At 43.9% G+C, this 16381-nt stretch overlaps 1 protein-coding gene across 1 annotated transcript; it reads right to left on the bottom strand.

Annotated features, from left to right (window-relative positions):
* Positions 1-871: 871 nt before the first annotated feature.
* LOC135617497 (protein indeterminate-domain 5, chloroplastic-like) lies at positions 872-4910 on the bottom strand. Its single transcript, XM_065117796.1, has 3 exons — positions 4067-4910; positions 3417-3813; positions 872-2382 (listed from the first exon to the last, which is right to left on the bottom strand). The coding sequence occupies exons 1-3, from the start codon at positions 4200-4202 to the stop codon at positions 1242-1244; spliced, it is 1674 nt and encodes a 557-aa protein (XP_064973868.1). The 5' UTR covers positions 4203-4910; the 3' UTR covers positions 872-1241.
* Positions 4911-16381: the final 11471 nt, after the last annotated feature.

The raw sequence follows: 16381 nt of genomic DNA on the forward strand, positions 1-16381 counted from the left end.
TATATATATATATATATATATATATATATATATATATATATATATATATATATATATATATATATATATATATATACCTTTCGGAATGTATTTTTGCTAATCCCCCAACAATTTCTATACAGTCATCAAATTAATCATGTTTTAAACATGATTTTGGTTAAAATACTCATTCGTTCAGGGTTATAATATATTTCACCTTGTCAACGCCAAGAACTTAACATCAAGTATGGTAGATCGAGAGGTGCACGTACATATCTTGGAAGTTAATGATGAATCACTTAAGATTAAAGGATAAACATAATCAAGTACTTGTGTTTTTGATAAAAGTATATATACATACTTGACGACACAACGAATGAATGATGTTTATATTCCCATTACTCGCATTATACCAAAATCGTTAAGGTCACAGTGTGCAAAATACACCAGAGAGTTTGGTGCACAAAGCATGTGAACTGTGCAGGTTTGCAAGAACTTGGTCCGAGTACGCGACAAGTGTGGGGCCAAAGTGTGCATGTTTCCAAATGCATTTTCCCTAAGCTAATGAATGATATAAGTGTAAATTAAATTATCAGCAAGATAATGAATGATATAAATGTATGCATATATCATCCATGGGTACGTTCGAATGACACAGCCATGCACTCATGAATCCTTTTGATATGCTCAAGGTGCAAGAGACATTCTTCACTTTCAAGTTTAGGTTTACTGTAAGCCCTCCTCTTCTCTCTCTCATGCAGACATAGTGTTCCATGCATGAGTTTACCTGGCTACGTCAATTCTCTCTCTCTTTTCTCAAAGTAAAATATTGGAAGAGGACAAAAGCAGGGTTTGGTGTCGGGATGTTTCTGTTTCATGCAGATAGAACAGCTTTAGAAAAGAGCAGTTTTATTATTAGAACAGCAAATTCTCAAGGAGGAGAAATAAAGTACAAGAAACAGCAGTGAACAGAAAGAAAGAGAGAGGAAAAGGATATGACCATCTTAACGTTCTGAACAAAAAAGATGGGATCTATGTGATGAAGCAAGTGATCGAGATCCATATATATATATATATATATATATATCAATCGAGCTTTGACACCTAACAACAACACCAACTTTTAGCCAAGCTTGATTCGATACATACCTCTACTAACATCTGCTTCAGTTCCAGTCCTTGCACTTCTTTTGAGTTATTCTTCGACTCTTGTTGCAGTTCTTCTCTCTCTGTCTCTCTCTCTCTTGGGACACTTTTGGCTCTTACTGCAGCCTCCCACCACCAAAAGATCTAGTGGAGGATCCCGGCTTCATCTCCGAGTGATCCAGAGAGTCCATGTCAATGCCCAGTTGCTGTTCCCTCGGGGGAATTCCTCCCCCCATGCTTCTCATCATGTTGCCAACCCCGAGAAAGTCTCTTGTCAGTATGCCGGAGCCTCCAAAGCCTCCGGTCGAAAGGTTGCGGTGCAACTTGTCCTCGTCCATGGCGCCGAAACCCGGGTTGAAGCCACTGAACCCACTCACCTGCTCATCCATCCCACTGAACACACCACTGTTCCCGTTAGCAAGGGAGTTCATGATGTATTGGAAATGGTTCTCGTCGTCCACATGAGTTCTGGAGCTCTCTCCGCCGCCCTCCTTTGGATTGCGTCGAAAGCCGACATGCCTTGCACCGCCGGGGTAGGAGCCACTGAATTCTCCAAGCAATGAGCTTCCGCTGGCACCAATGGGTGTCGCTCCCATTTGGGCAGCCTTCTGAAGCAGTGCGGTCGCTGACATCTGCGGTACTACCGGCTCAGTGTGCAGAGAGGGGGTATACAGAGAAGGCATGTTGGTGTCAGTATGATCGCTCATGAGCTCTCCAGTGAAGAGCGACATTGGCTCAGTACCTCCACCTGCATTGCTAAATTGATTAGGGCCCAGAAGAAGGCCGCTCTGGTTGCCAGAACTGCTGCCATGGTTGATGGTACTCGTGCTGCCGCTGCTAGAGAAGAAGCCAAGATTGAAAAGATTCGCGGCGGCAGCAGCAGAGGATGAAGCACTGTTGTTTGTCTGAAGGTCTTGGAGCTGCATCATGGCATGGAAGGGTTTGCTCGGAAGCAACTCCGGGTTTTCATCGAAGCCTTGGTTGGATGCGGCCCCCAAGTAGAACGGGGACGTGGTGGCGTTGAGCTGCTCGAATTTTGCGCTCCCGCTACTCCCCCTCAAGCGGAGGAGGTCGGTGGAAGGGTGGTGAGCTTGGTCTTGCAAGGAGGAGAGTTGCGAGCTCAGTTGTGGAAGGTCCAAGTTTGTGCCCCTGTTTGCGTACACATGGCCGCCGATGGTGTTCATGCCGGCCGGAATTCTTGCGCCTTCCTGTGCTAATGCATCACAGAAGGCTCTGTGGGTGATGAAGCTGTCTCGCCTGCGAAGATTCTAGTCAAAGTCAACTTATGATGCGACTAAAAGACTAAGATTGTAAGTTCACTGAGAAAGAAGGAATCAGAAATTTAAGATCATTTATTCTCAGCTTCTTCACCAGGCCCGATGAAGGTACAGACTTCGAAGGAAGAGAGCGCTAAACGAGTCCATTTTCCTGAGCGGCATTCAATGGAGGACCAAAGAATGAACGCTGCTTGAAGCAGGAAAAGGTCAGTCCACGGCCAGATCAAAGTCCCATTTTTGGGACTGACCCGCTCATCAATGCAATGGCGGAAATATGAATACCAACAATGGCATCCATAAATGGCCTTCTCCTCTTACATTAATGCCAACCCCATGAACCGATTCCGATTACACCATCCGCTCCTCATGGGCGCCCAAGGCAAGGCAAGAATGTTGCCGGATCAATGAAAGCTCATTCTAACACAGGTTACGAGTAGAAAGCTTCACATCCCGTGAGTGTGTGGCACCTGATCCAGGAATGATCGTCGCCAAAAAAATCCAGAGGCCACCCTTGAGATGAACTGGTGTGGACCTGCAGTGCCAAAACCATGCCCAGTTGCCCGCATATCTCCAAATCGCAAGGCAACAAATTAAGCCTGCTAAGCTTTGCCTCCAACTCAACACGTGAACACAATGGGGAATGAGAGAGAGAGAGAGAGAGAGAGAGAGGCGTTGGTTTCTATGAGACATTTAGATGAATGGTGAGCTTCTTTCTTTGAGATCTCAAGGACCTTTGTTGTTGTTTGTTCTTAGCCATGATTCACGTGGGAGCAGTTGGTCACTATGCTCACATATCTTTGCTCACTCCCGTTCCGGTGGCCAAGGAATCCAACCCTAACCCTAACTCCAGAAGCGCTAATCACCATCACCGAACCCAAGTGACGGTATCAATTCGTGTTGGTCATCTTACCCACCAGTGCAATGTGAGCCAACGAACAATATCAACATGAGTGATGGTATTCCAATCATTTATGGATTGGCTGGTGGATGTTAGGATGCATGCAGTAGTAGTACCTGGAGAAGAGGGTGCCACAGTCGCAGCGGTACTCGCGAGTGCCGCAGATCTTGGAATGGGCCTTCCAGTCGGACTGCACGGCGTAACGCTTGGAGCACCTGTCGCACTTCCACTTCTTCTCCCCGTGCTTGCGGCAGTAGTGCTTCTTGATGCCGGTGAGGTCGCCGAGGGCCCGGGAGGGGTCGTGGTGGACGCACGTCAGTTCCGGGCAGAGGTACACGCGGCGGCGGACCTCGTTGGGGTTCTTCTGCTTCAGCTTCCAGGGCAGGTTGTGGCCGCGCCGGTGCAGCTGCAGGTTCTGCTCCCGCTGGAACCCCTTGTTGCAGACCTCGCAGACGAAGCGGTTCGTCGCCAGCAGCGTCTTGGGCGACAAGGCGATCACCTCCGCGTCCGGATCTGCAATGATGACAGCATGAACATAAAGGGCGAAGCTTAAAGAAATGGAACTCAGATATTTCATGCACCAGCACGTATGCTTTGCTTTCCACTACAGGTTGGCTTGGTGACGTCAATAATGGAAGAGGGAGAGCTGTCCCTGGATCTCGGTTACCGAATTGAGCCGAGAACTAGAATGGGAGGGGTGCATGGAAGAGGTGGCAAAGGAAAAAGATGAGCGAACGAGCATATGTGATGATGGTTCGAGACTTGCTTGGGTTTCCAGGGAGGTTCCTCTTCTTCTTGGGAGGAGCAGCAGCTGCGGACGAGCCTGGCGTTTGCTGGTGGCTGTACTGATCATCCTCGCAGAGTGCTCCAAGCAGATGCGCCGACGACGAAGCCGCTTTCATCTTCTAAACCAGATCAGATGGTGTTCCTGTTCTTTCTCTTGACCTCTTCTCCGATCACTGTTCTTTGTTTGCTACTAGTCCAAATCAGTGCTATGCACAGAAGAAACACTCGCTACCCAACATGAAACCATGAGGCCGGACTCTCCTCAAACTTCCGGCCTCCTCTAGATCTAAAGAAGACGGGGAAACAACCAAAGAAAGGGGAGATGCATGAGAGCTAGATAGACCCAAACACTGGTACAGCATGAAGACTGGATCTACGCTCCCACCAGATAACCCTCACCGAGAACCTCCAAACCTTCTCTCTCGGCTACTCTTCCCACCTCTACTAAAGAACAAACAAAGCTGGCATACCAAACAAGCAGTTGTCTCAGAAACAAGTATAAAGAGACAGTCTCTGAGAGAGGATGGTGGAGAAAGCAAAAAGGAGAGAGAGAGAGAGAGAGAGAGAGAGAGAGAGAGAGAGAGAGAGCAGAGATCTTTCTTCTCTTCGTTCCGAGTGAGTGCATAGGGTAGGAAACTACAAGAAAACAAATGGGAGAAGGGAAAGAGAAGCACAGCCAACCCAAGAACTCTTCCTCCTCCTCCTCCTCCTCCTGTCGCTGGCTGTGTGATGTCTGCGAGTTGCTTGTCACACTTCTCCTTCTCTCGAGCGTCCCTGTGGATGATGATTCTCTTGTTTCCTCTTCCACTTTTCTCCCTCCCTCTGTACACCACAAATAAGAATTCAAGAGACAAAGGCTCACATAAATACTAGGAAAAGGAGGGTGGTGCTGTCGATGGTGTCTCGCGCAGGCGAGTGTGTCGCTATGTGGCAAGGATTGGGGCCCAGAGACCCGTAGCCCTCGCGCTCTCCGCTTGGTTTCTTCCTCTCGGTGCATGCAGACAAAGCCCAACCGCTCACCCCTCTTTTACCTCAATGGTGGTGATGGTGATGAGTAGAGCACTCAACCAACGTTCACTTGTACACGAAGAAGAAGAGACCACACAAAATTACTTGCTTCCTGCGAGTAAAAACGAGGTTGATCTTAATGCAATATGCTTTGGGTAGTAAGTAAGAACGACACCACATGCCGTGGAATATTAGATGCAATGTAATAGATGTAGATAGATTGATTGACATAGGGAGGGGCCTTTCCTCTCAAGAATAGGGGTGATAAGGCACACTTCTCATGCCATTCATTAGTCATGCCCGAGAACGAAGAAAATGAAGTGTATGGATATGGATATCATGTCTGTTGTGCTATTACTTACCGAACTGTTTTGATTGGTCAGACCCAAACAGGAGTAACCATGTCATTTTTTAAGGTTGTGACTTGACCTAATTATTTATTGTAATGACATGTCTCCCTTGCATGTGGGTATTATCATGAATGCTGTTCACAAAACTTATAATTACTGGTTAGAGAAAGATCAACCAATTCTTTTTTTTTTTTTTTTTTTTATCTATCTCTCCATGAGATATTCTGGCCACAATTGAACCTTCAAGCAATTGACAACAAAAAAAGAAAAAAAAAAAGTGGGGGATGCTGAATAATTAGGATAAAGACAATAAAAAACATAGAAATTAAAAAGCGATAGAAGCTTGACATGGTTGATCATTCATCTAATCAGCCAAATAGATGCCGACCTTTTAAGTATATAAATTATATATAAAAAAATTTCTACTGTGGAATAATTGTAGGACTAATTGTTAAAAAAAAAGGATATAAATTGAAGAAACAATAATTTTTTTTTCCAAGAGGTATAAAATGGAATCCAAGAGCTTCAGTTGGTTCTACTGTGCACGAGTACCGAATATATGTTTTTTCTACTGACACAGAATATTAGGCAGGCATTTGAAAAGATGAGACAAGTTGGAAGCAAGTGTTTCTGGTCCCAACATCTAAATATTCTTTGATGGAGGAGTGCCACCAACCCATGCAAACACACAATACCATGGAGTAAGCACATTCCCACAGGGGTGCAACCCCTTTTCTTGGGAGTTGGAAGCACATCTCATGATAACTCACTAGGCAGCGACTAGTACCAAACTTTGTCCCAGTAAAAGAAAAAAAGAAAAGAAAAATATTTTTAATGCCTTCAACACTTGAAGAAATCGATGCGTTCGTGCCGGAACATAAGAGTCGACATGAGTTGTCTTTTGTGTGTCATGCATGCCATCAAGAGGGCAACCGGAATAAGACAGACCTATATGGATCATAGAAAGAGGATCGAGAATTTTCTGAGTCAAAATTTGAGAATTTTTTACTAGCAAGTAAAAATGTATTTATTGAGTACTCATACATAGCAAATAATGTATTTGGCTTAGATTATAAAAGGATCGAAATATGAAGACCCATGCGTGAATTGATATATATTTTTTTATTGAGTATGTATTTGACTTAGATCGTAGGACGATCTGAATACGATGACCTATATGAATGATAGAAAGAGCGTCAAAATTTTTTTGATTTAATTTATATATTTATTGAGTACTCGTATCTAACTGGCGATGTATTTGAGTTAGTCCGATGTACTAACACTATAATAATAACATCGAAGATTGAAGATGGCAAGGGGAAAGTGACCACATAGCAAAGTAACTTTTGGATTTCTCCTTTTTTCTAGCTCGTTAACCTCCTTCTGGGTTTCCTATAGCTTCTGCATTTGGACCTTTACTCGGTCATTCATTGTAGTCTAAAACACACCAATGACCCAAATGATTAGAAGAATATGATGTTCTCATCACATTCATATCAATCATCAAGGAGTTGGGTGGCGGTGGTCGTCAACTTCTATTTCTCGTAGGTTCAACTTTATTCGATAAACCTCGACATGTAATGATAATAATAAATTATAATATATTAATTATCAAGCACATTCTTGAAAACATAATCTAAATTCAAAAATTTGTTATAGAATATTTTAATTTTTAAAAATTCTTAGATAATAGACCTGATCACATGAAATTATCAATTTATCTCTAACTTCATCGGAACCACCATTGTCTTCTTCTCCCTGCATCACTTTCATCATCGTTAGACTCCAAAGACATCACGTATATAGAGGTAGGTAACTAATGGGGCCAAGCCATGCATAGAAGTGCAAGGAGGCCAAGGGAGAGGGGAGGGGCAACCGACAATGCTAACTAAAGTGTAAAAGTATAGACAACTAGGGAAGGATAGGGGTGATTAGAGAGGTCAGCATTTATACGAAGGTACAAGCAATTAGAGAAGGGCAATCGACGGGCGATGGTTGACGGGGATAAAATGATCATTTTTTTTATAAAAAAGATGTCATCTAAGAACTTTAAATTTTTTTTAAACTTATGAGTTTTTTTAAAGAATTCATCATTAATTATTTAAAATTTATACAAGGAAACATTTATTTTTATAAGAAGATTTATTATTAAATTATTAATTAGTATGATTAATTGAAAATTTTAAGAAGATTGATATGTGACAATCAATCAAAACGAGACGTATAATGTCAATCAAACTATATACAATCAATCAAAGTTCATCGTATGTCATCTAATCGATTATGAGGCTATCTATGATGACATGATGCTATCTAGGTGTAATAGATCAATAAAACATCTAAGAAAAATTTATGCTTTGTTGATACACTAGCTCGAAGCGGAGGGTCTCTCCGGGCATGTACTCACCTTTGGACTCCTCTAATGAGTTTCATTCTTGATCTTTTTGTTGACTTTAAGCGTTAGAGAAATCTTCGAGAAGATAGGGCTGCCACTCAAATTAACTTCACATTCTTGGCACCAACATATACTATGCATACGATTCCATCTATTGAGTTATATTCTTGATAGGATGGATCTTAGAGATGGGAAAAGCATCAGTGAGCTCAAACGGTACTTGAAGAGGAAAGGCAAGAATGGTTCGAAAGGTAAACGGAAAGAGATGCAATGAGATCTCTTGTCTTATTAAAATATTTCATACCTAATAAATCGAAAATTGATCTATTAATTTACAATATATATTATATGATCTCACAGGATACGAAGAATATTAGCATTCGCTGCGGTTCATGGCTTGACAACCACATCAACGAAAACGAGAAAAGCCCACTCGAACCAATCTGCCACATCGACGGCGATCAAAATGGAAAAAATTCTCTGAATATTTTTAGTTTCGGAGATTATTGGCCTAACGATAAATTAGGAGAACTCTAACTATAGAAGTATTCGAGGTTGGTCACTCCTCACCCTCTACCTTTAATTCACTTCAAGGAGACTCATTTTGGAATCAGAGGGATCTTATCCCGATGTAGATCTTCTAGCAAGGAAAGGCGACTCAAGATCGACCAGCTTCATAGGATCGTCATCCATGCGAAGGAGCTGATCAAGCTTCCCAAAGATGATCATCGACATCACCTTGCCAACATTTAGTGAGGAGCTCTTGATTCCTGGAGACGAGAGCTCCATAGGGTGGCGCACATTATTGTCATGGGGTCTCGACGTGGGCTAAGAGATGCCATTGGAGATACAGACACATCATTCGCTTTTCTTGGCACTATTAGCTTGTAAAAACCACACATTATTATGTGAAGTGCATATGGAACAAACGCTAAGATTCTCTTACAGAGCCTTCTTTTTCTTTTTTTCCTTCACGCGGTGTGCGATAGCATCCCACATCTTGTCATATGCATGTCTAAATCAAGCTGCGTTCTTTGATGTATATATATATATATATATATATAGGGAGAGAGAGAGAGAGAGAGAGAGAGAGAGAGAGAGAGAGGATTGCATCATTGCTTTTGCACCGATTCAAGGGCCACCAGATCCTGTGATCATCTGATGATGGAGTAGGACCTCATGTTAAATGGATGTAGAGATAGGAAGATGACTCTATAGAGGAATGTCCTCGGTTGTTGCAGAAGTCCAGGAATGGAGTCAACCGAACCAAGTTTCATTGAAATATCAAGCCAAGCTTTATGATCTAATAATTGTTATTCAAACTCCTGCAAGCTGTCTGCATACAGGAAGGTCCACAGTGACAGCTGTCACCCTATCCTAATCCACACACGGAGAACAAAAGCAAGGGAAGGGGAGAGAGGAAGGTGACACGAGATGGGAAGACATGGATTGTCTTGATGTGGTAGGAGGCATGCATGTCTGGGTCCCATGGCCACGGAGGGAGTCTCCGCCTCTTGAAGGCAACCGCGTGGGTCCGGCTCAGCGCAAGGAACCAGACGAGTCGTCGTCGTCGTCACTCTCCCTAGCTGCAGTGCACTTGAAGAGGTACAGCGCAGGCAGGCCCGGTCTGGATCGTGGAAACCCTAAGATATATTGCTCGAGGAGGAGGACGACCAGTACAGGTTGGGTCTTTATTGGGCTCTACGAATCTTTCGGACCAAATCAAGCTTGAGCTCTACGATGTCTCTCACAGGTGTTTGCTTGTATACATGCAGATGTGCAAATCACCGCCAGAATCAAATTACGGTGAAAAGATGTACAGAAATGAACTATAGTCAACATGTAGCGTTCTTTTTGTTGTTCTTGTGACTCTCTTAGGAGAGAGGTCTGTGAATACGCCTATTGCATGGTCCTCTAGTGTAGGTTTGTGTGTGATTGTCTTCCATGCATGGAGGCTGCAGTTGATCTGAACTTCTTTTTAGTATGGAAATGTTTCCTCCCACAATAAGAACCATCTAGTCAACCTACATTAAAGCCTCTCTCTCTCTCTCTCTCTCCTAAGAGGAAAACTAGTACATGGTGGGGATGACGATTGGCGCAAGAAGAAAACGACTCTCTCTCTCTCTCTCTCATACACACACAACTGTGCTGATGAATTAATCCGGATAGATTCAGCTCCCACGTAGGTGCAACTGCTACTGCATGCCCAATTAGTGCACCCCGTGGATTAAATTCACTCATCCAACTCTACCGGGAGCACTGTCGCTCCCCCCACAATGATTCCTCGGAATCATGACCAGTAACTCTCATCGGTACGCACGCATGCACATCTCTGCATTACCTGTCTGCGATTGCTTCTTCACCAAGTAGAGCTTGCACATGCAACTCATACCCACGTCCGTGACGGCCATTGGATGAATGATCCCGATGACATCCGCGTGTTGTACGTTTCATCCGGTGAACTCTCGAGCGTTAGCACTGCAGAAGGGTATACCGTAAGAAATCAATGAAGTCAACTTGTGTTTCTAAATTATTATAATAAAAACATAATAAAAACTGATGCAGAAATAAAATAGCGTACATCCAGTCATTGTTATCAAGAATTTCTGTAAAAGTTTATTCTTGAACTTTGGCATATCTCGGATCAGAACTCTCGCTTTAGATGGTGTAGGAAAGCCTTTTGCTTCAAAGAGATGATTGAGCCCAGGGACCAAAATCCTCATATATATAGATATTCTCCCATCAACTTGAACATTTATCATCACCAACTTATAACTGCTAGGATCAGGAGCACTAAGAGAGAGGGGGGGGGGGTTGGTGAATTAGTGCAGCGGAAAACTTTCGACGATTAAAACTGCGTTCGTACGATAAAAGCGATTTCGATAGAAAACCCGATTCGTAAATTACTTTAACTTGTGATCAAGCAAGATGCAGTTAAAGCGAATATATGAAGGCAGTTTGCAGTTATGATGGAAATCAGAATGTAAGCGCAAACTGAAATATGATGTTCGTACGATAAAATTGATTTACGTCTAAACACCGATTCGGAAAATACTGAACTTTGAAACATGATCATAAATGCACAGAAGGTAGTAAGCTATTGAGGAGGTTTGCAGTAAAGATAATATGCTCAAAGTAAATACAAACCAGAGAGTACCACAATTTTAGAGTGGTTCGGTCAATCTTGACCTACATCCACTTTTGGCTTCCTCCACTAACGAGGTCACCGACGTCCACTAGAGGCCTTCCTTCAATAGGTGAAGGCCAACCACTCTTTTACAGTTTCACTCCTTTTGACGGGCTTAGGAGACAACCCTTACAAACTTTTCTCTCCTCTCTTGAAAGATCAAAACTTGGAAGAAAAGAGGGAGGAGAACTTCTAGACTTTACAACACTTTTGAGCTCTAAAATCACAGAGTAAGATCAAGCTTTCGGTGTCTGTGGGTTCCCCTTTCATTGCTGAAAGGGTGGGGTATTAATAGGCCCCAACCCAATTTGAATTTCGAGCTCAAAACTGTCATCTCCCGGAATTCCGGGGTCTGGCGGTTGCACCGCCTGGCAGAGCTCGAAGACTGAGCCTCTAGGCGGTGCCACCTCCTGTCAGGGTTGGTTGCACCTTCTGCCAGAGCTCGGAGACTGAGCCCAAGCAGTGCCACCGCCTGACTAGGGCGGTTGCACCACCCAGCCAGAGCTCGAAGACCGAGCTCAAGCGGTTGCACCTCTGTCAGAGGCGGTTGCACCGCCCAGCTAGAGCTCGAAGACTGAGCCCTGGGCGGTGCCACCGTCGACCCAAGCGGTGCCACCTCTGGCCAAGAAATCTGGGTCCGAATGGGCTGATCCATTCGGCCCAATTTGGGTCTGTCAAGGGCCCAATTGCCCCAAGATTAAGTTAATGGGATCACCTCCCATTTCTAGCTTAATCATCGTGCTAACTACAAATTTTTTAAGACATTTACTGCAACTTGCTCCGGTGCGTCAATCGCTTCTTCCGGCAAGCTTCCGGCGAACATCTGACGAACCTCGGTGATGCTCCAGCGGACTTCTAGCAAACTCTTGGACTTGCGATGATCCACTTGGTGAGTTCCGACGAGCTTCTTTAGCAAGCTCCTGGACTTCTCGGATTTGTTCCCGCAGAACCTCCGACGACCGTCCGGACTTCCGTCGAACTCTCGAACTCCCAACGTGATCATAGTCTTGACTCCGGCGCAACTCCTGCTACATGTCTTACTTCTATCATAGTTAATCCTGCACATGTAAAACAAAACTTCGATCGAGACAATTAATCCTAAGCAATTAACTAAGTTGTCCGGCATGTCATTGGTCCCTCGACGCTTCGGCCGATTATTCAGCGCATCGTCCTCTCCTGCGGCCTATTGCCCAATCGGCTAGTTGACTCCGCAACTCCGATATCCTTGGCGCAATACCCGCTCTTCTTGGCCCGATGCCCAAGTCCACGGCCTGAAGCCTTCTATCGATACGTCGACCGATCCACCGGCCTGACGTCCAATCTTCTGACATGTTCCTCCGGCACAACATGATTTTTCCTGCTTTAATTGTCTCATTCTGATCGGAGCATCCTACGTCACTCAAAACATAGATTAAAATATAAACACATATCAAGTAGTTTCATCATCAAAATACGAGATTCAACAATCTCCCCCTTTTTGATGATGACAACTACTTGATGACGGAGTTATCCTTAACTCCCAAAGTTTAAACAAACTCCCCCTATCAATATGCTATATTGATAGAACTTTGAATTCAAACTGAATTCAAGTCATTGCAATATTCATCATGAATACTTGCAACACGTCATCATGAACTTATGCATAACATCATACTTCTCCCCCTTTATCATCAACAAAATGGAGAAGTCCAACTATTCTTGTGTTTGGAATATAAGTTTAACTCATTGCATGAAAAACAGAATATCAAGTTTTATCATCATGCAGTTTTGAAGCTAGAAAATTTAGCAAGTGTTACATCATGCTTAGAACATTCAAGCTATCAAGTTTTAGATATGCAAGTTGTACAACATACAGGATAGCAAATTCAAAGATATGCAAGTTGGCATATTTGCTTTTCTTTTGCTTCTAGAAATATGTAAGTTAGCAATATTTGCTTCTCTTTTAAGATGAGCAATTTCTTGCTTCCTTTGCAAAGTTTGAGCTAGCAATTTTGCTTCCATTGCAAAATGCAAGTTAGCATGTTTTGCATCTTGAGATAGGCAAGATAGCACATTTTGCATTTTCTTGAGATTTCAAGCTAGCAATTCTCGGTGATGTTCAAGATAGCAATTTCTTCTCTTTTGAGAAGTGTAATTTTTGCTTTCTTCTTGAATTGTGCAAGCTAGCTATCTCCCCCTTTGTCATTATCAAAAGAAGGGAAGACCCTTTATGTCAATTTCTAAATCATGACAAAGGTGAGTAATCATTCTTATTTCAAAATTTCATAATTGAGATAAATCTTGAATTCAAATTAAGGCAATTTTAATCATCATTTACATCGTATGCAATGTTGAATCTCGGATTTTGATGATGAAGTCAATTGTCATTTGTTGTCTAATCTATGTGTTGAGATAAGTGTGCAGGATTAACTACGATGAAAGATAGACAAGCAGCAGGAGTTGCGCCGGAGTCAAGTTCATGATCACGTTGGGAGTTCGAGAGTTCGACGGAAGTACGGACGGTCGTCGGAGGTTCTGCGAGAACAGATCCGAGAAGTCCAGAAGCTTGCCAAGCGAAGCTCATCGGAACTCGCCAAGTGGATCGTCGCAAAGTCCAGGAGTTTGCCGGAAGTCCGCAGAAGCATCACCGAGGGTTCATCGGATGATCGACGGAAGTTCGCCGGAAACTCGCCGGAAGAAGCGATTGACGCACCGAAGCAAAGCTGCAGAAATTGTCTTAGATTTAATCGTAGTTAGCACGGTGATTAAGTTAGAAATGGGAGGTGATCCCATTAGCTTAATCCTGGGGCAATTGGGCCCCTGAAGAACTCAAGTTGGGTCGAATGGTTCAACCCATTCGAACCCAAGAAGCTGTGGGAGGTGCAACCGCCCAGGCAGGGAGGTGCCACCGCCCAGGCTAAGTCTCCCAGCGAGACTGGGAGGTGCAACCGCTCCAGCCAGGCGGTGCAACCGCCCAGGGCTCAGTCTCCAAGCGAGACTGGGCGGTGCAACCTCCTCTGTCAAGCGGTAGCACCGCCTGAGCTCAAGTTTCGAGCTCTGCCTGGTGATGCAATCACCGAGCTCAGTCTTCGAGCTCTGGAAGAGAAGTACGACCTCTCTGGCCAGGAGATGCACAGCCTAAGCTCAGTCTTCGAGCTCTGGCAGAGAGGTGCAACCACCTCTGGCAGAGAGGTGCAACCACCTCTGGCAGAAAGGGGCGATCACCTCTGGCAGAAAGGGGCGATCACCTCTGGCAGAGAAGAGAAACTTCTCTGGTCAGGAGATGCACCGCCTGAGCTCGGTCTTCGAGCTCTGGCAGGAAGGTGCAACCACCCCTGACAGAGAAGGTGGAACCGTCCGAGCTCAGTCTTCGAGCTCTGCCAGGCGGTGCCACCTCTCCAGTCGAGAGGTGCAACCGCCTGAGCTCAGACTTCGAGCTCTGCCAGGCGGTGCCACCTCTCCAGTCAAGAGGTGCAACCGCCTGATCCCGGAATTCCGGGATTTGATCGTTTTGAGCTCGAAATTTGAATTGGGTTGGGGCCTATAAATACCCCACCAATTCAGCACTGAAAAGATACAGACCAACACCGAAATCTTGATCTTTTCTGTGATTCTAAGAGCTCAAAAGTGTTGTAAAGCCTTTAAGTCTCCTCCTTCTGTTCTTCAAGTTTTCAGTTGTAAAGTGAGGAGAGAAAGGTCTGTAAAGGTTGTCTCCTGAGCCTGTCAAAAGGAGAGAAACTGTAAAAGGGCAGTTTGGCCTTCGCCCATTGAAGGAAGGCCCCTAGTTGACGTCGGCAACCTCGTCGGTGGAGGAAGCCAAAAGTGGAGTAGGTCAAGGCTGACCGAACCACTCTAAATCTCTGGTTTGCGTTTATTTTTGAGCACTTTATCATTACTGCAAACCTCCTCCATTACTACTGCTCTCTGCGCTCTCACGAACAAGTTCTAAGTGCTGTTCTTCCGAATCTGCATTCAGACGTAAATTCGTATTTTCGTACATTACAGTTTACGTTTACGTTTGATTCTGCAGAACTGTCTTCCGTGCTTTTACGAAAGAGTTTCTTTGCAGTTTACACTTACATTTTGATCCTATTGATAACTGCAAACTGTCCTCTACAATTTTACGAACGAGTTTCAACATTTAGACGTAAAACTGCATTTAGACGTAAATCGGCTTTCCTCTCACAATCATCAGTTCTCAGTTCACGTTTACGTCTTGATTTCAACTGCATACTGCCTTCTGCGAGTATACAAACGAGTTTCAAAGTTTAGACGTAAATCTGCGTTTAGACGTAAATCTGCGTTTAGACGTAAAACTGCGTTTAGACGTAAATCTGAGTTTAGACGTAAACTGCGCTTAGACGCAAAACTGCGCTTAGACGCAAACTGTGTTTAGACGCAAACTGCGCTTAGACGCAAACTGCGCTTAGACGCAAACTGTGTTTAGACGCAAACTGCGCTTAGACGCAATCTGCGCTTAGACGCAAACTGCACTTAGATACAAACTGAGAATTAGCTTTTGCATCATAATAGCTTTTATTAAACGAACGCAGCTTTTGGTTTTTAATCGCTGTAAGATTTCCGCTGCACTAATTCACCCCCCCCCCTCTTAGTGCTCTCGATCCTAACAATTGGTATCAGAGCCCGGTTAACTCTCAAAAGGATTAAAACCCAAGAGAGATGGCTTACGCCGGAAACCAAGAGGGCCATTCTATTACACGTCCACCCATGTTTAATGGGACGGACTACACCTACTGGAAAACCCGAATGAGGATCTTTCTTATTTCTATGGATTTTGAATTATGGAATCTTGTCGAGAATGGTTTTTCAAAGTCTTCTCTTCCAATGATCGATTGGAATGATTTGGAGAAGAAGGCTTTCGCTCTAAATGCAAAGGCTATGAATGCCTTATTTTGTGCACTCGATAAAAACGAGTTTAACCGTGTTTCAACTTGTGAAACTGCATTTGATATTTGGCACACACTCGAAGTGACCCATGAGGGCACAAGTAGAGTAAAAGAGTCAAAAATCAATTTGCTGTTACACTCTTTCGAACTCTTTCGGATGAAACCGAGTGAAACCATTGGCGACATGTTTACCCATTTCACGGATGTCGTCAACGGTCTAAAAGGACTCGGAAAGAGCTTTTCGGATTTTGAGCTTGTTAATAAGATACTAAGATCCCTTCCTAAGAGTTGGGATCCTAAAGTCACCGCTATTCAAGAGGCAAAAGATCTGCGAAATTTCCCTCTTGAAGAACTAATCGGGTCACTAATGACCTATGAAATGACTTGTAAAGCTCATGAAGAGCAAGAAAACATCCTTCCAAAGAACAGGAAGGATATGGCACTCAAAACGTCAGAATGCCACTTGAGA

Source organism: Musa acuminata, chromosome BXJ2-7, assembly GCF_036884655.1.
Source record: "Musa acuminata AAA Group cultivar baxijiao chromosome BXJ2-7, Cavendish_Baxijiao_AAA, whole genome shotgun sequence".
Lineage (NCBI taxonomy): Eukaryota > Viridiplantae > Streptophyta > Magnoliopsida > Zingiberales > Musaceae > Musa > Musa acuminata.